This window comes from Cucurbita pepo, chromosome 13, assembly GCF_057944985.1.
Source record: "Cucurbita pepo subsp. pepo isolate OVF chromosome 13, ASM5794498v1, whole genome shotgun sequence".
Classification (NCBI taxonomy): domain Eukaryota; kingdom Viridiplantae; phylum Streptophyta; class Magnoliopsida; order Cucurbitales; family Cucurbitaceae; genus Cucurbita; species Cucurbita pepo.
In genome coordinates this window covers 16,181,717-16,203,987 of record NC_141810.1, presented here as the reverse complement: position 1 = coordinate 16,203,987, position 22,271 = coordinate 16,181,717, and the positions used below count along the sequence as shown (strand labels likewise).

General features: G+C 36.6%; 4 protein-coding genes across 9 annotated transcripts; 3 read left to right on the top strand and 1 right to left on the bottom strand.

Moving 5' to 3' along the window:
* Positions 1–8,255, bottom strand: LOC111808154 (phosphoribosylaminoimidazole carboxylase, chloroplastic). 3 transcript variants are annotated; one of them, XM_023693971.2, is made up of 16 exons: positions 7,665–8,255; positions 7,304–7,519; positions 7,118–7,229; positions 6,612–6,674; positions 6,364–6,502; positions 5,680–5,735; positions 5,166–5,239; positions 3,569–3,716; positions 3,288–3,461; positions 2,771–2,858; positions 2,573–2,683; positions 1,778–1,875; positions 1,275–1,392; positions 918–1,012; positions 508–614; positions 1–426 (listed from the first exon to the last, which is right to left on the bottom strand). In XM_023693971.2, exons 1-16 carry the CDS (start codon positions 7,901–7,903, stop codon positions 345–347), a joined length of 1,920 nt encoding a protein of 639 aa, XP_023549739.2. In that variant the 5' UTR covers positions 7,904–8,255; the 3' UTR covers positions 1–344. The 3 variants fall into 3 exon arrangements, with proteins under 3 accessions (XP_023549739.2, XP_023549740.2, XP_023549741.2); XM_023693972.2 differs by lacking the exon at positions 7,665–8,255 and having other exon boundaries at positions 7,118–7,233; positions 7,304–7,474; XM_023693973.2 differs by lacking the exons at positions 7,118–7,229; positions 7,665–8,255 and having other exon boundaries at positions 7,304–7,443.
* A 378-nt stretch (positions 8,256–8,633) lies between these two features.
* Positions 8,634–11,519, top strand: LOC111808157 (DNA ligase-like protein). The gene is made up of 8 exons (XM_087116803.1): positions 8,634–8,795; positions 9,752–9,873; positions 9,946–10,034; positions 10,133–10,228; positions 10,323–10,417; positions 10,487–10,527; positions 10,650–10,733; positions 11,012–11,519. Exons 1-8 carry the CDS (start codon positions 8,729–8,731, stop codon positions 11,159–11,161), a joined length of 744 nt encoding a protein of 247 aa, XP_086972929.1. The 5' UTR covers positions 8,634–8,728; the 3' UTR covers positions 11,162–11,519.
* Positions 11,073–15,364, top strand: LOC111808156 (putative protein phosphatase 2C 53). 3 transcript variants are annotated; one of them, XM_087116802.1, is made up of 6 exons: positions 11,073–11,211; positions 13,099–13,647; positions 13,767–13,946; positions 14,041–14,211; positions 14,303–14,482; positions 14,753–15,364. In XM_087116802.1, the coding sequence occupies exons 2-6, from the start codon at positions 13,171–13,173 to the stop codon at positions 14,921–14,923; spliced, it is 1,179 nt and encodes a 392-aa protein (XP_086972928.1). In that variant the 5' UTR covers positions 11,073–11,211; positions 13,099–13,170; the 3' UTR covers positions 14,924–15,364. The 3 variants fall into 3 exon arrangements, with proteins under 3 accessions (XP_086972928.1, XP_023549742.2, XP_086972927.1); XM_023693974.2 differs by lacking the exon at positions 11,073–11,211 and having other exon boundaries at positions 12,831–13,647; positions 13,770–13,946; positions 14,753–14,932; positions 15,013–15,364; XM_087116801.1 differs by lacking the exon at positions 11,073–11,211 and having other exon boundaries at positions 12,831–13,647; positions 13,770–13,946.
* A 770-nt stretch (positions 15,365–16,134) lies between these two features.
* Positions 16,135–20,899, top strand: LOC111808670 (histidine--tRNA ligase, cytoplasmic). 2 transcript variants are annotated; one of them, XM_023694785.2, is made up of 7 exons: positions 16,141–17,646; positions 17,816–17,995; positions 18,526–18,783; positions 19,055–19,189; positions 19,576–19,857; positions 20,198–20,338; positions 20,448–20,899. In XM_023694785.2, the coding sequence occupies exons 1-7, from the start codon at positions 16,297–16,299 to the stop codon at positions 20,745–20,747; spliced, it is 2,646 nt and encodes an 881-aa protein (XP_023550553.2). In that variant the 5' UTR covers positions 16,141–16,296; the 3' UTR covers positions 20,748–20,899. The 2 variants fall into 2 exon arrangements, with proteins under 2 accessions (XP_086973245.1, XP_023550553.2); XM_087117119.1 differs by lacking the exons at positions 20,198–20,338; positions 20,448–20,899 and adding an exon at positions 19,966–20,191 and having other exon boundaries at positions 16,135–17,646.
* The last annotated feature ends 1,372 nt before the right edge of the window (positions 20,900–22,271 follow it).

The window sequence follows — 22,271 nt, the reverse complement described above, 5'->3', positions numbered from 1 at the left end:
TGAAGAATCATGAGTTCATTGAGGTCACAATTCTTATTTCTTATTTGAGTTAGAATGCTTCAACTCCCAACGGCCAGTACCGATGCAAAACCAGGTTCCCTAAGATTAAAATTCGTATTCAGAGGATAAATGATCTGTAAAATTGTGGACTAAGAAACTACATTAGCCGTAAACATACATAGCCTCAATAGCTGCCTGAACTAAATTAATTTATTTTCCTCGTCACTTCTCAAAAACACTTCCTGCTGCTTAACAGGAATTCTATTGAATGTATGCAGAGTCGAAATAGAAATGGCTAAGCAAAGTTACTTTGCTCTTTTGAATTGATGGTTTTTGGGTAAAGGCTACACATCCCAACCACCTTTTTCCAAGTTTTCTGCCTTGCTCAATACACTTTTCTTGGTGTCTTCTTGAAATTGGCTCATCCTGCACATTAACAGTACCATATGCTCATTTTATTTACTTGAAGTTCCACTATATATATTCGTAAGCAAATAAGAGAAGCACCTTGAGAGTAGATCCGTGTCTGCCACCCCCAACATCCTTAATGCCAGCAAACCAGCATTGGTTGCGTTATTGATTGCAACAGTAGCCACCGGAACTCCCCTCGGCATCTGCACCAGAAGTCCTTAAAATAATCATAAATGCTCGTGAAATGGGAACCAAGAATTTGCACAAACAATTGCCAAAAGCAAACAAAAAGATCAATTCTACAAAACCCATATATTCACTTATGCTAGCACATTCATTTAAAACCTTCTTAATCTCATTCCAGGGATAGGTTAGGGACCAACTGATTTAACAGATCACAATAGGTGACCTCGAAAAATGCACCAAAATTTATGTTTATACGCCAAAAAGAAATTATTAATCAAACCGATAGAACCAGAAATTATTTTGAGACAAAAACAGAGTACCTGCACAATTGACAGAAGTGAATCAAGTCCATCCAATGTCGAAGCACGCACAGGGACACCAATAACAGGCAACGGCGTAAGTGAGGCAACCATACCTGAAAATCAAGCTACCAGTCGCTAATGATAAATTCCCTATTTTTTGGGAAAATAAATATAGAAATCCCCAATCTTTCATTGTTTGCCAGATTTCACACTAAGAACTATCCCCTGAATTTAACATGCAATAGCCAGTGACCCAAGTAATTTTGAACTCAAGACTGCGTAAACGAGCAATTTTGTTCATTTCACCAGCCCTTTAGAATGACATCTTTTGTTCTATCCAAATATTATATACTAGGAAGCATTTAAATGACTAGCCTGGTAAATGGGCTGCACCCCCAGCACCAGCAATGATAACCTGGATCCCTCTCTCCTGAGCAGATGAGGCATAAGAAAACATCCAAGCAGGGGTTCGATGTGCAGAAACTATCTTTATCTGCATATTTTTGAAAGAAAAAAGAAAAGAAAAAAAAAAACTCACAGGTTAGACATTATATATATATATATCCATCAAGAAAATATAGGTTAAAATACAATTGTGGCTCCGTTACTTTGAGTTTCATTTTAGCTCATGTACTTCAAATGTCCTTTGAACTTACGTTTATCAAAATTGGTTGAATAGTAACTTTCACGTAAGAAACATGCAATGTGAATACTTTTTCAAAATTTAAAGAGACTAATGGAGACTGTTTTTATAATTGAAAACCCAAGACTAAATATATACATTTAATCAAAAGTATATGGACCAAAATGGTATTTTTAACCAAAAGTATGTATATCATGAACATAAACAACATCAATCACCAAAAACAAAAATTAACCTCGTAAGGCACACCAAATGTGTCAAGGACCTTTGCAGCATCTCTCATTACAGGAAAATCTGAATCCGAGCCCATTATGATTCCAACACGGCGTTCAACTGTGTTGAGTATGATTTTAATAAGAAACAGAAATGATCAAATAGAGAAAAGATCAAATTTTTATTATACATATATGAAACTTCAATGATACCTACCTACCAATATATATGCACTTTCCTTTAGGAATAGGAAAGAGGTTTTCCTTAGAAACTAAGAAATACAAAAGCTAGATTTATAAGTTAACCAATAAGACATGATATAACTTTCTTATAAGATCCATAATGCGTGATCTGGCCTATTTGTTATAAAGGCTGAGCATTTAGGGAAATTCTGTATTTTTTAGCAGCTATATTATCGTTCCAGATTCTTTAATTTTCAAGATTAGTTAGAAGTTCAAGATTAGTAGGTAAAATTGTTAGGCTTAGTTAGTTAAGTCCCTAGCTGATTGAACGTTTGTATGAACTAGTATAAAAGCTAGTTCCTTTTCTTCTAATTGGCCAAAAATAATAATGTGAGGTTTTCCTTTATTTTCTTTTTTCTCTTTTCTAAGTTGACATTGAAAAGATTATAACTAAGGAAAGAGCATACGAATAACTGATATAGTAATTTGACTAGCATTGTAACCACTCCTTTGAAAATCGTACTTCAATTAACACAACCGTTAACAGGCTAAAAACAAAAAAAACAAAAAAAACAAAAAAAAACAAAAAATCAAATAAAACACTAAAACATGAAGCATCACGGAGGGAGGCTGACCTGCAGGTTTTTCAGAAGCTTCATCAAGCGTGAATGATAGTAAGTTTTCAATAACACTCATAGACCGGCCAACAATCGTGATGTGACCCATCTTTCTTTGCTTTCTCATTTCTGGTTCATGAAGGGAGTCGATTAAATGTTGAGTTCGCAATTCAAGAAGGGGAAAAATGTAAAGAGGAAGAAAAATTTGAGCCTAACCCGATTTATTATACCAATGAACAAAAGCTCCAGATATACTCAATGCCCTTTGCATCAGTTGATGAGCTAAATAAAAACCAGGTTCCCCCTGAAAAAAAACAGCAATAGAACAACTATCACAAGTGTTTACTTACAGCTACAACATGCATATTCAAAGTCTATTCTACTATGAAGTTTGAACTGATGCCCTGCCTTCAATGTTAGTAAGGCTTTGTTCTCCTAATTATGATTGATCAATCATCGATGTCCTCAAAAGTATCAAATTGTGTTATATCATATACAGCTTCCAAGTATCTCAGCCTCATCCAGGATAAGTTCACTGGTATTGAAACTTATAGACAACATTTAAATCACTAAATTACCTAGTCTCTAATACTTAAGCTGCTTAACATAAAGAATTCTGCCGCACCTAACATGTATTGTTTCTTCCTCTTCTGTTTTTAAAAATAGCAAATGTAGTTTCAATCAATAAAGAAAATATCACAAAGCAAAAGGGGATAAAATATTCTTAATTTACCTCATCTTCACCTAGAATATTATACATAATAGCAGCTGGAGTTATCATTGATGGATCGCCAAGGGGAAGACCAAGGACTGCCCGCAAATGCTGCTCATATTGAGAGGTCTTGCAAGACTCAATTGTGTGATGACCACTATTATGAGGTCTAGGTGCCACTTCATTCAGTAAAATCTGTTAAAGGTAAAAAAAGATGATCAGTACATTAGTCCCAGAGTCCAAAAGAAGAAAAATGCTAATAACACGATATTTTTACAGCAAGTTAACACTGATTATACAACCTGACCATCTTCTGTTACAAACAACTCTACAGCAAAAATGCCAGCACCTTCCAGAGAGCTAACAGCTTTGAATGCAACATCGGTTGCAAGTTTCTTGATCTCCCATGACACACTAGCTGGAGCTTTGACGATGTGACAAATATTTTCTCTACAGGGACAAATTTTTTTATGTGATGCCCAAGTAACTTTTTTTTATGGAAAATCAGCTATCAATGAGAAAATGGAAAATATATATATTATATATATACAAAATGACCTATAAACAACAGCCCAGCAAGAGGAACTAGCCAAAAACAAAGCTAGAACCAATGTGTTGTCTGAATGCACAGGAGTAATGTAAGATCATTGCAATCACATCTTACAATTTTCTCTTTATAAGAATGAATTTTTATCATAAATGAAATGAGCCTGCAGAACCAAGAGTTCCAAATAATTGCTCCAGTTGATAAAGAATCAAAGAAAGATAATACTTACAGAAGACTTATCTAACACAGCCTGAGAAGAGGAGACAAAAACATACGGTCCCAAAAAGTTAAGAGCTGCCCTTCAACATTTCAAAAGTTATAATTACTTCCAGCCAAATTTCTCACATAATACACTTCACCACACTGTAACAAGAAGCTTTAGCTTTGGAATTAAGCAAGGGGCCAGTAAGCATAACTGTGTAGAAACTATTCATGGAAGTGGAAAAAATAGTGTTGATCAAAGACTCCCAAAAGACCCTACTACAACTTGAGAGTCGAGATATTATGGCCCACTGTTTAGTTGTTTCACCCTGCTGATTAGGTTGAAAAAAAAAAAAAAAAAAAAAAAACCTATTGTGAACACAACACAGCTTTTGACTTCCACAAAAGACTGGCAGCTGAAGGCTCAAAGACGGCGGGGAAGAAGAAGCAATGATCGGAATTAAGCTTAGGCTAGAAACGAAAGTAAAGGAAGGTCCTCAACAGTAATTTTCAGTGCAAGTGTTTAATAACCTAATACCATTTTCACGAAATTGTAAGAAGGATCAACTCATAAAAGGATACTCCCATGAAAGCAAGTTGCATCCAAGGAAGCCAGAGCAATATTTCTTGAGCTCCACAAAGATTTGATCAAAAACCTGTCAATCTTGACCCAACTAGGTTTTTGTAAATGATAATTAGGATTTGCCATAAGGATAACATCCGCCACCATAGCATGTTTATTTCTATCCTCCAACTTATGAAAGAACTATCTTCCCTCCATTTACTCAACCTAGGACAAGTACATCTAAACTAATCGTTCACCTCAACTTTGAATCTTTCATGTTCTACAACTACAAACCCTTTATAATCCTCCTGAGAATAGAGAGACGAAGATAGGTATCAAATAAAAAGTTAGACATCGACGTAGTATGATTGATAATTTACAGACACTTGCATATGATGCATGAAATTTACAATAACAAGTGGGGTTGTGGAGATTTGAACCTCCTACCATAAAGGAGGTAATACTCACCAATACCATTGAGCTATACATTTCATGAATTTACATTTTTTTAAAGCTTGCAAGGAGAAATGGAAGTTTGCAAGAATGGAAAGGGAAGAACATATAAAAATTGTATCCTTCAACTTACTTGTGAATAGTTTCAACAACAGGATAGCATGCCATGGAGTTGTCTCTACCTCTTGCAATAACAACTGACAGTTCCTATCACACAAAAGGAAAACAAAGATCAGATGTCATCCTGAAAAAGATATACAAACAGAAACTTCATAATGCTTAGGTCCAGGACTTCATATGCAAATTGATCTGTGTTATTGTTCATTTATCACATATTCACACATTCTTACAAAAGAAAGAAAACTAAAAAAAATTCTAGAAACTCTTTTTAACGGCTCTCTTGGTGTAGATTCTATGCTCCTTTCAACAACTATCACTAAAATGTTCTTTAAGCTAACTGGAAAAGCTTTGTGTAAGCTTCATTGCTTGGGACATGGCTTTACTCCCGATGAAATTCTTTCGTTACATAAAATAAATAAAAAAATAAATAAAAGAAATAAAGAGAGGGAAATGCATACATAGGGAGAAAAAAGCAATTAAGAGTGAGGTGAATGATCAACAAGGCAAACAGCATGCTAAGACCTAACCTTCACGAAAGGTGCCCACTTCTCGACATATAAGCCACGCTCAAATCCACCCAGAGCTGGACATATTGACAAAGTGCATAAGTTATTAGAAAACAAGGAAATATATTAAATAAAATTATGCGTAAATTAAGATCTCAAACGGACCAAGAAGTAAACATAACAAGCATACAAAATGCCTAATTACTTAGACTCCCAAATTAAATTTCTACAAGTACAAAAAAAAAAATGTAACAATTGATTAAGACATCCTAAACCAAAATGTCTCAGCTTCGAATCTCCATCTCCATATGTTTTTTTTTTTTTAAAGCATACTTTCTATGAGAAAAAATAAAGGAACATAAGAGCATCCTAAAAAACAAAGCCTACAAAAAAAAAAAAAAAAAAAAAAAAAAAATCAACATTGATGCCTTAAGGAAAACATAAAACCTAACGAGGAGCTAGATGTCAGTACTATCCCACTCCCCACCGCTTTGTAGAGTAGCTCTCTCCTCAGCCAACAACATAGTGTGAAATCAAGATCGTTTCATTGAGCACCCCATAGGTTGTTCTCAAAAAGTTACGGGACTATTTTTAATAATCGCATAAATTACAGGCTTTTTGCATACTATTATTAATATATTGCAATTTCAATATTTAAAAAGAACTTAAAAGAAAGAAACAAATTACATATCAGATATATCTCACCAAAAATGGCAGAAGAAAGCTCCTCCACACTTTTCGCAACAGCATTTCCTCGTCCATCATAAGCAAATCTTTTGCTCTTAATCATGAGAGGATAACCAAATATATCACCTGCTCTCTTTGCACCTTCAAGATCTTCGATCTGTAAGAGAAAACATTAATGGTCAGTAAGTAATCTGCTACTGTTAAACACAAATATAAGGGCAAGAATGGCAACACCATTAAGGAGAAGTCAATGCAGATAATATAACCTGCATAAACTCGGGCAATGGAATTCCATGCTGAGAAAAATGAACTTTTTGGAGATATTTGTCCTGTAACATAATAGATGATAAAGGATCAGAAATCATAAACAAATATAGTAGACAATTTATTTCGATCTCTGAGCAACGTAATGGTGGAGGTTAGAAGATTTAATCTTCTTGAGCAGATTGCAGGGACACTTTGATAGGTGTATAACACATGCATTGGTTATTTTAATAGATATCAACCAACAAGAAGAGAGAGGGAGGAAACTAGTACTGCAAGATATATAAGATGTAGTCATGATAACAGCGTTATAGGAAAATTTCTGGTTAGAAGCTTCTTTAAAGGTGTATGTATTATGCATTCCTCTATTTCCAGTATAGATGTAGCCTTCATTCATCCGGTCCTCATAATAAAAGATTGACTGAAAATCTTAGAATTGACAAGTAACTTTTGGACTTAAAAAAGAGATGGCTTTCAAAACCAAATGTACACATGAAGAAACACAGGCCTGAATTATACGGATGGTAGATGCTCTCGGTTGACAATCAATTCCTTGCTCCTCGAGAATCTCTAGTGTGGCCACATCAACGTGTTCAATTTCAACTGTTAAGACTTCACATCTAACTACCATGGACGGAACTTACTGTTACTACCATGAGCATTAAAAAAGAACTAATGAACGTAAAAAATGTACCTCTTAGCAAATTCTTGGACAGTATTACTATCATCAAAGTCACCAACCATGTGATAGTAAGCTAACGAACTAGCAGGGCAGTTTACAAGTGGGTCGAGAATTGCGATTTTGATGGACAATTTGGAGGCTGCTTGACAAAGCATACGACCCAGTTGGCCCCCTCCTAGGACACCAACAATTTTTTCAGAAACTCCATGAACAGCAATTTCATCTTTCCTGCAAGTAAATACCAGAGAAGAGATTCTAACCAAGAGCTATTTCATTCTCATGTTTCCAAAATTAAGGAGGTGAGGGGAAATAGACGGAAACATATCCCTGGAAGAAAAGTTATACTAAAAGGTGCAGTGAATTGAAAACAAACCGGGGAAGAGTCTCAGTAGAATGAAGTGATGCGGAGCAGTGTAGGGTGTGATTCTTGCGCTGTGGTTGTTTGGCCATTTTTAGCAGTGAAGGGAAACTATAAGATGGGATGATGTTTGAATCAACAAACCAGCTTAGAGCTTTAATCCTTTGCGAAGATAGAGAGGGTGTACGTATAATATCCGAAACTAATACATAATTTGGGCGGCTAGGTGAAGCCATCGAGGAACTTGAAAGCATCGTGTGGAATAGTTAAGCCTAAAACAACTGCAATGAAGGAAAGAGTACTCTCCTTTCCAAGTACACGGATGGAATGTACTGACTACAAAGATGAAGAAGAATCAGAAACTCCAATGGGCGGCGCGGCGGCCGAGAGATACGGAATAACTGAGGTGCTTCTTTCACTGTTTGCAGATGCTTTCGCCGGACATTAGTGCCTGCTCCCTGCTCACTGCTCTCTGCTCTCTCCACTGGTGGGTTGTACACCTTTCTCAGATAAACCGAACCGATTCTTTCCGGTTTTGATGTTAGAGAACCGACCAATCTCCAGCTTTCTTCAAATAATCGAACCGAACCATTTGGTTTGGTTCAACCTAGTTCATCAGTTTGGTGCATGGGTCTTGAGGCCAATGAGGCTTAAAGATATAAGACACGAGGCATGAGCCATGAGCCATGAGGTCTAAAAGAGAGAAGGCACGAGAAGTGAGGCATGAGGCGTGAAGCTTTAGGTCATGCCCAAGACCCGACCCAATTAAGAATAGCCAGCGAGAGGTCCAAAACCCGAGAAATGGACTTAGATATGGGCTTCCTCTTGGGCCTAAGTATGGGCTTTGAAATGGACTTAGATACAGGCTTCCTCTTGGGCCTAAGTATGGGCGTTTAAATGGACTTAGATAAAGGCTTCAGCTCGGCCCCGGTACTGTTGCTATAATTTAAAAGCCCTCCTGAAAGTTCGTTTCGCACAGGATTTAGATTTTCGCGCGCCATATCTTCTCCTCCCGCTGCGTCTCTTCCTCTCTCCCCCCCGTTTCTGTACAAAGTTTATGTTATCACTGAGAGTTAGCTATGGGGAGTTTGTCACAGAGAGATGTTAATCAAATGGATGGAAATCAAGTGAAAGCAAAAAATTCTGGTACTCTGTTCTTAACTATCTTATTGATTTAAACTGTGTGTTATTTACTAGAAAGCCGTATATGTCTTGATCGGATGCAAATGCAGGACTCATGAATTCATTTTAGGTCACAAGATTATGTTAGTATTTCATAGGGTAGAAAGCAATGTAGAATTCTCCTGATTGATTGCTTTAGGCACGGGGATGCGATATCTTTTGATCATCAAATAAACAAACACTGGAAACACACGAAGAAATATGCTCTCCGATGTCAACAAATACGATTTTAGAGGAATCTGCTTGTTGCATGTCAATGTTCGTTCACTTGTTTTCAACTGTCACTGTCGCTCAATCTCTACTTTGCTCGTTTATAGTTTCCGCAAATGAAATGATTTCAAACGAGGAAAATTATAGTTGTCTGTGCTTATTACTTCCGGGAGAACAAGCATCTATCTCCTCCGAAATGTAAATTGTCTGTGCTTTAAGAACTCCCTAGGAAAATTGTTAGTTAGCGTCTGTCTTTACGTTAGTATTGTTCTTGATCCGTCTAGCATTATCATAAGTACACTCGTGATTTAATGCATTTCTTTACGAGACATTTGATAATTTTCTGGGAGCCGTAACTTCACATGTTCGAGTTTTTGAATCTTATGCCACCACATATAATGTGTTTTGAGTGTACTATCCAATGTTAGATCTTGCGTCCCACCCTTTTTTTTTTTTATCCTTCCTTTTTCTATTTATTTATTTTTTAATTGGCTAATAATTTAAAAGAAGATCATCATGATAATTGAAAAACCCAAATAGTGGTTCCCTAAAAGTGGACGTGGTGTTGTCATGATCAAATTTCTCTATGCGCGAAATGAGGTTATACTTGTAGAACATGTTAACAAAAATCTTGTATGTACATTTTTCAAAATGTCTGAGCACGCACGAGAATGGTGCATTGGAGTAATCTGTTTGTTTCACAACTGCAGGCGGTGGAGTCTGTTTGATGAGCAATATATGGAGAGATGAGCAGCATCCATCCACCATCAATTTTATGTCTAATTTCCTAAGCACAAATTCATTTCGCCTCAATTTTGTTCCAATCGCTCCAGTAATTTTCTTTACTTTCTCGGTATGTAAATTTCATTGACGACCATTCTGTACTCATATCAACCACTTATAGGACTTGATATTCAATTGTGGGGGTTTATCAGTGGCTTTTGCTTTTGTGACAAGTTGGGATTGCAGCAATACGTCATCAATCTTTTGCAGGTAGCTTTGTTGTTTTTTTTTTTTTTTTTTTTTTTTTTTTTTTTTTTTTTTTGCTGGTTTTGCCTTTTGTTGTGTTTGATTCAGTCTGATTTTGACAGAGTTCAGAAGTTGATGAAGCAGTTTGCAAATTTCTATGTTGTTGTTGCCCTTCCAACCAAGGAGCAGAATGATTCATTTGTTCAATCTTACTTTAGGTAACCATAGTCTGGCACTTATGGTTCCTTGCTGTATGTTAATTTTGTTTTTCGAGAACTTACGTGCCTTTCTTTCCCTACAAATCTCGTGGAGAAATGGGATGGAAATTGGTAAGCCACCATTTGTACCAGTTCAGGATGTTGAGATGGGCTTTGAGAAGATTGTGAAGATAGCACACTCCCGTGGAGGTAATAACCATTTTTAATTTGGGCCGAATACTTTTCTTAATCATCTTCAATAATTATATCAAATTACAGCATGCAAGCAGCAAGATGTCATGTCAAAACTGAGGACTGAGGTCAGTTGGTGTAGATATATTCTACTTGAATTAGTAATGACAATTTAACCTCTAGTGGTCGTATAATGTCTTTTTTACACTGGTTTAATCACCTTCTCCCCCTTTTGGGGCTCTTGTTGAAGAGGAAGAGATCCGTGCAAGTCATGGATGCTTTTCGTAGAGTCATGTCTTCTGTACCAGGCCTTGATGATCATGATGCGAATTCGGTAAGCTTACTTGAACAAAACCAGCTCACACTCTTCATTGTGTGGCATAGTTTTCTTGTTTGTTCCATTTCTCGTTCTATGTATCTCTGATATAACCTAGAAACCATTCACTCTCGAGTTATTGACCACCAAAGTAAAGGCGATTGTTGCATGCGTCTTTCACTTGTATGTGATACTGATCTTGAGACGACTGAAAAAAGAAATTTATTGATGGAAATATGAAGTACTCTCTAGTTGTAAGGGTTTTATTTGAGCATTCTTATGTGGCTACTCTTCAGCTAAATCAAGCTATTGGTTCAATCGAGGCAATCGCGAAAGCATCCAAGGAGTACATTTTGGAGAACACAGATCTGTCAGTGGACAAGGCAGAGAGAATTAGGAGCTTTTTCAGGGATCCAAAGTTCTACCTCAGTCCCAAAATAAATTGATGATATTGGAAATGGAAATCTCTTGATGAATTCCTCGGAAGAGTTTCCAGGTCAGTCAAATTTTAGCATTTCTTTTGCTGCGTACCTTTGAATTCAAGTTCAGTGAAACCTGGCCTATGTTTCTGCGCACGCGCGCACACACACACACCCAAGGAAATGCTATGAGAATCGTATAGAAGAGTTAAGTTGGTACACATTCAACATGGTTGAAATTACTGTAAGAAAACAACATTCAACATGGGAAAATGTCAATCTCGGCATTCCTGGTTGGTCGGCGGGTCCAATTATGTGGTAATAAGACTATAATAAGCAAGTGAAATTTGAAGAGAATAGCAAGTTTCCAAGCGTTTAGGGTAAATACTGATGAGTCGTCTTTCAACAGCCTAGGTTACGTTTTAAACTGGGCGAGAGGGATGGAGAAAGAATCTACCACTTTGCTGTTTCCTAATATAATAATATCCGTTGCTAAGCCTGAGGATGTAGGAATAATGTGTTGTAATCAAGTTTGACTCGGTTTAAACTGTTGACCCATTCAGATTAAAATACATAAATGCTAACTTTTGTCAGTGCAGCCTGTTGTTTGTTTAGATCGAGTCTCCTTCCATTACCCTAAGCCCCAAGCTACGTAATAAATATCCTCCTTCACTTATGCCGTAACGGATATCGAGGAGTCTAGTTCACTCCACATGGGTATTTTTTTGGGGTAATAACATAACCTCTTTTGAAAACTCAATTTGTAAATTGAAAATTACCCAAGTGAAACATATAGCTATTTATTATTTGGTCAATTCTATGTTAGTCAACTTCTATTCCTACTTTGTTCTGATGTTTATTTTTAAATAATTATATTTGTTCCCTTGACTTTATATAAAAATATGTTCATTCTTAATTTATAGAATGCATTTTTCCAAAAATAAAAAATAAAAAAAACGTGAACGTAAATGTAAACCATCTATTTCAATCTCCCATTGTAGTTTGAAGTCATTGACAAAAAGTTTGTATCGAATGAAATAGATACTCAATTCACAATAATCAAAAATATTTTCTAAATAGTTGAAACACATCAAGAAAACATTTAAAGAAAAATCTCAGAGCACGCTAAATTTTAGTGTAGTACTGTAGTTAAATTCACAAGTGTAAATTCAAATTTACCTTTCTATTGTTTTTATTAAAATGTAAGTCTGTAAAAAAAAAAAAAAAAAAAAAAAAAAAAAAAAAAAAAAAAAAAAAAACTGTATTTTTTAAGTTGAATGAAAAACTGTTGAACGCGCATATTAGTCCTACCTCTTTAGCTAGCTATTTAAGTTTTTCTTTTACCATTTAATACATCCAAATGGAGACATAAAAAATGACACGTCGCCGTATTTAAGCATTAAATTCAGATTAACAATAATTGATACGACATGTTAATGTCGGCTTTGAGTTCCACTTCTAAACAAAACCAAGTCAACTAAATAGAAAAAGATAATAGAATCCCCCTCTGCAGTAGTAGTAGTAATAATAATAATAATAATAATAATAATAATAATAAATCCCCATTTGAATGGGCATTTATGAGAATCACTAAAATCTCAAGTAAATTACCAAAGAAATTGAAATCAAAGGCTATATTATTAAAGATTTTAAAAAGGTAAAAAGAGAATGAAAAAAAAAAAAAATAGGCATTTTGAACGCTTCCACCCTCCATTTTTATTTGTGATCGTGATTCGTGATTTGTGATTTGTGATTCGTGATTCATGAAATTGAAACATTCAAAAGCTCCCTTTTGATTGATAAATTGATTTTTCTCCGACGGTGTTGGCTCCTTCTTTTATCAACTTCCCCTTTGACCAGTCAATTTCTTCCTTCTTTTTTTCTTCTCTTTCTCCGTTTCCATACTCTCTCTGGTTTCATTCCCATTCCATTTTTAACTATATCTTCTAATGTCTGATTTGCAGGAATTCTTATGGGGATTTTCCATTTTTTCTCTGCTTTTTTGTTCTCTACGGGGCTTGACCAAAGCCCTTCCAATGGCCCTCTCTCTCTGTTCTCCTTCTTCCCCTGTATTTCCTCCTCCTACTTCCTGGGTTAGGCATATTCTCCTCGGAACTAAGGCAACATCGCAGCTGCCAGACGATTCCTCTGCAGTTCTCGATGCCCAAGAAAATACTCTGCTGCCGCCCAACCAGACGTCTCAGAACCGGGTTGATGACAAACCGCAGGAGGAGAAGAAGAGCCTTCGTGACGAGAAGTTTAAGGAAGGCTCGGATTCTTCAACAATGGCAAGGGGCTCTGGGGCTCCTAACAAGTTGAGGAAGAGACCTGGAAGGCTGGTGGTGCCGGAATATTGTCCTGGATTGGAATTTACGAAACTGAGGAAGAAAATGGAGAATCAGGAATTCCAAGTCCAAGGGAGGGATTACTGTTTGGCAACCAAGAAAGGAAGGCGAGAAACGTTGGAAGATGCCTACATAGTTTTGCTTGATGTGTTGGGAGATTCCAAACAGGTAAATTTTTTGCAATATTTCTTCCGTGTTCTGATTCTTACCCGATCGAATTGAAATTTCGTCATCGGTTTGGTTTGGAGAGGCTGATCATGTACATCAATATAATTCGAAATGAAAAGCAGGCTTTCTTCGCTGTAGTGGACGGCCATGGCGGTCGCGATGCAGCCGACTACGTGGTCGAAAATTTAGGGAAGAACATCATAAACGCTCTTGAAAAAATTGCTGAGGACGAAGAAAACGCAATCGAATTGGCGATTCGTAGAGGCCACGGACGCACAGACGAAGAGTTTCTTAGTCAGGTCAGGTAACAAATTGATTAATCTTTCACACAAGTTTGTAGGGCAACCGAAAATTCGATTAAAACAATTGGCGTACCCCCCCGGTTCATCGCAGGGCGTTGGGAGTGGAGCCTGTGCGGCGAGCGTGCTGGTGAAGGACGGCGAGCTTCATGTGGCCAACGTCGGAGATTGTCGAGTGGTATTGAGCCGAAACGGCGTAGCGACGGCATTGACGAAGCAACACCGTGTGTGTCGAGAAGACGAGCGCCTCCGGATTGAGAAGTCGGTGAGTGAAAGGAAATGAATAAGTCCATGTCCATGTCCATGTCCATGTCCATGTCCATTCCAATTCCAATTGAAGTTGAATTTATTTGCAGGGGGGATTTGTGGAGTGCAAAAACGGAGTGTGGAGAGTTCAGGGTTCGCTGGCGGTGTCGAGGGCCATAGGAGACGTGCATTTGAAAGAATGGGTGATTTCAGAGCCTGAAATCCGTCGTCTGCCTCTAACTCCTGATTGCGAGTTCTTGATAATGGCGTCTGATGGACTGTGGGATAAGGTACTTCCAATTCACACACGCCATCTTCAATTCCAAGTTCAAACCCAACATTATTCGTTTGCTTAGTCAAGAAGAAACAAAAGCATGCATAATAATAACAATAATTCCTCTCATGCTCGCTCCCCTGTTCAAACCTTCTACCAACCTATATTATATGGGACAGATTCTTTTCTTAATTTTTAAATTTTTTTTCTATCGTAGAATTGGGTTTGAATTGGATTATTATGTTAAAGAGTATAATAATAACGAGAAAAAAAAAAAAAAAAACAGGTAAAAGATCAGGAGGCAGTGGATGAAGTGATGAGGGAAATGGGAAGGAAGGATAATGATGGCATGAAGGCATGCAAAAGGCTGATGGAAATGTCATTCAGAAGGGGGAACATGGACGATGTTACAGTGATGGTGGTTCATCTTCAGCACTTCATCATTTCCACCATCTAATACTATACAGTAAGTATATATATAAAAGCAAGCAATGTTTTAATGTTTTATTATAACTATTACTATTATCATTGCATTGCACTTCACAGTTCAAGAAGCCTAAGCTTAAGCCAACAACATAAAGCTAGTAGTAGGGGGGGCATCTCCTTTTCTTCTTCTGCAATCACCATTCATTCTTTTTCGAATTAGAGCTTAAGTTTCATTTCTGTCTACAATTTTGTAGCAACATCACAACACAACACCACCACCACACATTACCCTTTTCCTTTTCCTTTTCCTTTTCCTTTTCCTTTTTGCTGGACTGTACATAACAATACTCGATGATGCTACCATTGCCAGTTCCAAATGGGTGTGTTCTTATCTTCTTCCTTTTTTTTTTTTTTTTTTTTTCTTTTGTACATTTTCAAACTATATTTATATATTTATTTATTTATTTATTTATATGTATGTATGTATGTATATATATATATTCAACGTATAGCATTACCAAGTGGATACTAATTGCCTCTTATAAGAGAATAAGAATAATTTGAATCAATTTAGTTTTCGATAAGCTTGAGTTGGTTGGTGGTGTTGTAGTTAACTCAAACAAACATAGCATACATAGGTTAGTGTATAAGATATCTCAGTCATTATTTCAACTAAGATCGATTATTTGGGTTCAATGTGATTTGGTGGACAAAGTGAATTGGAAATATGGGTTTTGAATGGGCCCAAAACAGCAGGTAACAACAGGAGAGGCCCAATTGTAGCCCAGTCCCAAAAAACTAAAAAAATGTAATACAAAATTAGAAACTCCAACTCTTCCACCATAAATAAATAAATATATAAACTTGGAACTAGCAGGTGAAGTCAATAAAGGAGAATAAATGTGTTGTGATTTACGTTGGAAGGACAAAATAAAAGAGAAGGAAAGATGGTATATATATTTATAAATAAATAAAAAATGAAAAAAAGAAAAGAAAAGAGGTCAACTTGGGTTAACTTGAACAACTTTCCATCTCAACTTTTGCCAGAGAAGTGTTCAAAATCTTTGGTGATTTCTTTCCAATAAAACAAAGTCTAGTCTACATTTTAAAACCTTAATCAGAAATTGATTGAGGTTATTACGATAATTTTACATATAAACAAAGTATTTATTATTATTACTTTCAATTGTATGGTTATAAATAGGGATGGAATACGAAATTACGAATCGTATCCGTATCGGTCCGGTTTAATGGTTGCGTTTTCTTTCTTCACTCCTCCGGTACCCTCCTTTGCCGCCTCCATCGCCTCCATCGCCTCCATAACCCTAAAATAACCGTCGCCAACCTCCACTCCTGAACCTTCTTCCCACCCCCACTTCACTTCCCTCCCAACGCTTTTTCTCAATGGCAGACCCTGCTGCTGAGCTCTCCGTGATCACGCTTGGAGGAAAGGGTTCATCGCTTGCATCTACCTCCGTCTACGCCATTGCTCATGGCTTCGCTCTGGTTCGGATCGACTCGTCCTCCCTCGAGAGGATTGCTTCTTCGTCCAACAATCCAAATGCTGCATCCATCAAGCACCACCTCTTCGTTCCCGATTTTCTAACTCGCGAGGAAGCCAGGGCGTCCCTTGTTGTCCTCCTGAACAAGCTCATCATTTCTACTTCTTCCGGGATTCGATCGGTAATTCCTATTCTAATTGCGGAGACCCTCAATTCAAATCCAGAAACTTTACAATTTGAACCGCTTGACGTTACCCCCGAGGAGTTATCCGTGTTCGAGCAATCATGCTATATTTTGAATGGAATTTGCGCGTTGCTGGACCATCAATCAGCAGCACTATCTTCCATTGCTGATGCTGTGGCTAGCATATCTTGCGAGGCGTCTAGAGCTGACGTGTCTGCGTTCAGTTTGATGGACTCGGGTGATGGCTTCGCTTCGAAGGAGGAGGTAGGAATCGCCAATGATATGAAGGTATTTCTAAATGGCTCTAAGTTAGTGGGTAAGATCGAGAGTGGAGCCATCTCAAAGATTCCAAAAACTCACGGATGCTTGAGAGAGCAGGCGAAGTTGGTGCACTCGAAAATGCGGGTTGAGTTGAATTCTAGTGTCAAAATTGGGAAAGGAGGGGGGTCCTTGAGTTCCGGGACAGAGGATGCTGTTCGGACCGTATTGTTGTCATTTGCAGCCATGCTGTGGGACTTGGGAAAATGTAGTCTGGACAGAGTAAAGTTGATTTGGGGTTCAAATGGCGATGAGAATATGAAGGCGAGTCTGGCGGGTTTGCTTGATAGGGAATGTCCTAGTAACGAGAGTCTCAAAAGGGAATATAGGTTGGTCTCCGAATTGGGTTTGGATGAAAAGTACGTTGAGTTTGTCCATGCTGTGAACGTGTTGTTCGCGACTGTATGGAAAATTGTCGCTTGGGAGGCCATAGCAGCCTTCATGACGATTGAAGGCGGTGAGTTGATAGGGAAGGGTCAAGATGTTGACATAAATGGAGCTAACGAGAAGGTGGTAAAAAAGAATGAGAAGAAGAAGAAAGCAGTGTTGGGTAAAGGTAGTAGCGTGGTTGTTCAATTGATTAAGGATAAATTGCAGGGTAAAGGTGGGGGTCTGGGGTCATTGGAGAACTTGGTAAAAGATCTCTTATCCTTTTTGGATCCGAAGGCTTCCGGGTTTGATAATTTATTGAAGAAAATCAAAGAGATAGTTGAAAGCAACGAAAGTAGGAGGCTACCGAAGCTTCCCAAGGTAATGGCATATTTCAGAACTTCACCTAAAGTCCTCTTGTTTTTGTATGGGAAGTGGACTCTCATTAGAATAATATTAATACTGCTATCTTTTTATTTGATTTAGTATTCTTAGTCATTTAGAGTAAGGTATTTGTTAGTTTAACTCAACTGCTTGATCTTCATATCAGGGCACTCGGGATTTTGCCAAAGAACAAATGGCAATTAGAAAGAAAGCATTTTCAATTATTGAGGGAGTTTTTGAGCGGCATGGCGCCACAGCCTTGGATACTCCAGCTTTTGAGTTGAGAGAAACTCTCATGGGAAAATATGGAGAAGATTCCAAGCTGGTTTATGATCTGGCTGATCAGGTTATAATAGATGTTATTGCTTGTGTTAACGGAACCACCATTATCTTTCTTTCCAAGTTTTTTTAGATATAATTGTTGGGATATATATCTGAAATTATTTCCCCCATGCATCTATTCATACTAAATTAAATAATTACATGATTACTGGTTAACTGAACTAGTTTGATCTGTCGCTGAGCATAATGATTAGTTGACTGTTAAAAATATTGGAACTTTAGTTTCCTAATACTTCTTGTATCCGTTGCCTTACTAATGCCATTTACATTCAATCCTCATGTCAAGGTTCTCAAACATTTTTGGGTATTACTTATAGAATTCATTTTATTAGTTTCTTATTGGATTAATGCTTCTCTGTTTAATCTTTGGCTGCCTTGTTTTTCCTATTCTATCTAGTTTTATAGTTTCTAAGTAATGATTATGTCATTTTAAATTTGCCGAACACTGGATGGTTTTATGTGACAGTGCAATAACTTCTTGTCGTTCTTTTTTTGTTCTCCATCATTTTAATTTATTTTCCAATCTGTTTACAGGGAGGGGAGCTCTGTTCGCTTAGATACGACTTGACTGTTCCGTTTGCTAGGTATGTTGCCATGAATGGTATAACATCGTTCAAAAGGTATCAAATAGCAAAAGTTTACAGAAGAGACAACCCATCTAAGGGAAGATTCCGTGAGTTTTATCAGTGTGATTTTGATATTGCTGGTCAGTATGAAAAGATGGGGCCTGATTTTGAAGTTATTAAGATACTAACCGAGCTACTTGATGAACTGAACATTGGACAGTACGAGGTAACCTTTTTGACAAATTGTTCTGCAGAAAAGGACTAGCTGTTCTAAATAATTATGATGAATCAGCAAGTATAGCACAAAACATCAAGCAAATATATTATAAGCACATTCACCCTTATTATCATATGCCTAGAAGAGTGGATTGGATTCCTGATTTTCTATAACACTGAGTTGCCTCAGTCTATTCATATTGTTACTGCCATTGATTTTTTACTCCACTTTGTGGCTAAATCTTTAACCTAATCTATTTTGTACATATTCTCTTCTGCAGATAAAATTGAATCACCGTAGGCTATTGGATGGAATGTTAGAAATTTGTGGAGTGCCATCTGATAAGTTCAGAACCATATGTTCGAGTATTGACAAATTGGACAAGCAATCTTTTGATCAGATAAAAAGAGAAATGGTAATTAAATTTACTAATGAGCACTATTTTATTATTAATTGAGGATGCTTGCTTATTCTGCTTCCTCCCTTAATATCTTTTAGTTATCTGGTCTAATTTAATGCTGAATACAGATTACGTAAGTCAATTTTAAAATTAGGTCGTCCAACATATTTTTGCATAATTGCATTTCTCACTTGAGTCAAAACTCTTTTTCTCTTTAGTTATTTTTTTCCATTTGATTTGATTTGCTTTTTGTTAACTTAATTCGCATCGCAAGGTGAACTCTTACATTAATCTGTTTTTTTTTTTTTTTTTCTTCTTTTCCTAGTTCTGCATTTTATCCATATTAGCCATAACAAGAATGGATTTATTATACTTATTATAAAATAACGTTTACTTGGTAGGTGGAGGAAAAGGGGTTGACCGTGGAGATAGCTGAAAGAATTGGTGATTTTGTGAAGGAAAGGGGACATCCATTGGAGTTATTATCTAAGCTGAAACAGGAGCAGAGCCCGCTACTACAAAATAAAGGATCTTCGGATGCCTTGAATGAACTAGAGATTTTATTTAGTGCTCTTGAAAAGTCGAATTGTGTTGACAAAGTGGTATTTGACTTGAGTCTTGCCAGGGGACTTGATTACTACACTGGAGTAATTTATGAAGCTGTTTTTAAAGGTGGTACCCAGGTAAATTTCTATATGTCATCATCCTGTCTGTTGGCACCTTTCTTGTTTTTGACTTGTTACGCATATGCCGTTATTTGATACGAGTTCCAGCTCTGCTTCAATTGCTAGAGAATTTTCCTTGATAATTCAACTGACAGTGATTGGGAGGATTTTGTTGTGTTAGAGCAATCAAAAGAATTCAAATTTCTGTTGGAAATTATTTTTGCTCTCGAAGATCATTTCTCCTTAGTGATATTACCTGTAACGATGTGCGAAGCTACCATCATGTTATGTTGCTGCCTCCTAATACATATTTGATTTGGACGGTGGATGTAAATAACAAATCATCTATGTTTCTCAGATTGGTTCTATTGCTGCTGGTGGACGCTACGACAACCTTATTGGAATGTTTGGTTCCAAGCAGGTCCCAGCAGTTGGTGTCAGTCTTGGTATTGAGCGAGTTTTTGTTATTATGGAACAACTTCTGAAAGATCAAAACCAGGTAATAACTTCGGTAACCATTTGATTTTTTGGAAAAAAAAATTAGGAACTAGTTTTAGTTGTCAAAATATTGCATGGATTCATTTAATTCAATTGTCGGGGAGTTGCAGACTACTCGGGCCACTAAGACGGAAGTGTTAGTGAGCATACTGGGGGATGATTTGACACAAGCAGCGGAGCTTGCAAGTGAGATATGGAGTGCGAAGGTGCATGCGGAATTCCTGGTGAATAAAAGAGTAATGAAACATATTGATCGTGCCAAGGAGGCAAGAATCCCTTGGATAGTATTTCTTGGGGAACGTGAAGCGAGCGAGGGGATTGTGAAGTTGAAAAACGTGGAAACCTTCGAAGAAGTAACAGTTTCCAGAAGCAACATCATTGATGAACTCAAGAAACGCTTGACCCCTTGATTGATTGATTGCTGTTATAACTCAGTAGTAGTTGGGAAGAACTACTACACTTTTACACATCCATATTTTTTTGTATACTCATGAATATAGAAACGCAGCCTTGGTTGGTATCTATCTATATTCATGGCTCACATTTGGGCTGTGTTTGACAACCCAATCCATTTTTGTTGTAAACTTGGTGGCTGAGTTTTTTCCCTTTCTCGATGGTGAGACGGGTGGCTGTAGTGAGAGATTCTTTGTGTTATTTGTTGATGCTTTGCCTGAAACAAAGCTTGTGATTGCTGCTGCTGCTATTTGGCTGTCTTCTTATCTTCAGGAGCGACAACACCTTGAGAAGGTAGCAGGTTAGAGTATTTAATTATGTTTTAAATTTTCATCTCACTATTATTATTATTATGAAATATAAAATTAACTAGATTTGACTTTTATTCACGGCCATAAATAGAATACATAACTGGTTCCATTCCAGGTGACTTTTTATTTTAATTTAAAATTAAAATATGAATTTGGGAATTTTGAAACTGATTATTCTAAATATAGTAAATAATAGTATTCTTATGTAGATTTGGATAGACACCGATAATCTTGTTTCCATTATAAGGTAGATGCATATTTGAGGAAGAAACGTGGGTCATCAATTTCTAATCTTTTATTAGGGAACATCAATAGTATGTGTATATGTAGGAATTCTCATTTATTTTATTTTTAATTTTTAATTTTTTATAATATCTTTTAGAATGCTATAAAAGCACTCACTTTCCATCCTTTGTAATTGTATTCAACCAACTTCTCCTCTCCTCTTCTATTCTCTTCTCGATTTTGAGATTTATATCAACTCTTCAAACGGAGGGTATAAAGGTAATTCTATATATATTCATCTATTTAGTCTCTATACTTTTAATTGAGATTTATATCAACTCTTCAAACGAAGGGTATAAAGGTAATTCTATATATATTCATCTATTTAGTCTCTATACTTTTAATTGAGATTTATATCAACTCTTGAAACAGAGGGTATAAAGGTAATTATATATATATATATATATATATATATATATATATATATATATATATATATATATATTCATCTATTTAGTCTCTATACTTTTAATTGAAGTCGGTTTAAATATACATATTTTCTAGTGAAATTTTTTAGCAAATGTTCCTTGAGTGTATCTAAAATGGTTGAAACGATTTTCTCAATTGTTTTTAACATTACTGGGTGTATCTAGAGAGAAAAAGAACTTAAAAGCTATCTAGAGAGAAAAAGAACTTAAAAGCTAATATAACAAAGAAATACTTGATATCCAATGGTTGTCATTCTAGATTTAGAAGATGTTTGTTTGTCAACCAAACGGGGAAAGAAGATGTTAAATTTCAAAGCTTTGTAACTGCAAACAAGAGAAGAAAAAAATGTAAGGATAGGAGGAGGAGGAGGAGGAGAGAATTAATGCGGGGAAGATGTTGGATTCAAATACGTTCATTGGCAGCTCAGATTTGGTTGTAAATGACAGAGTTTCAGAT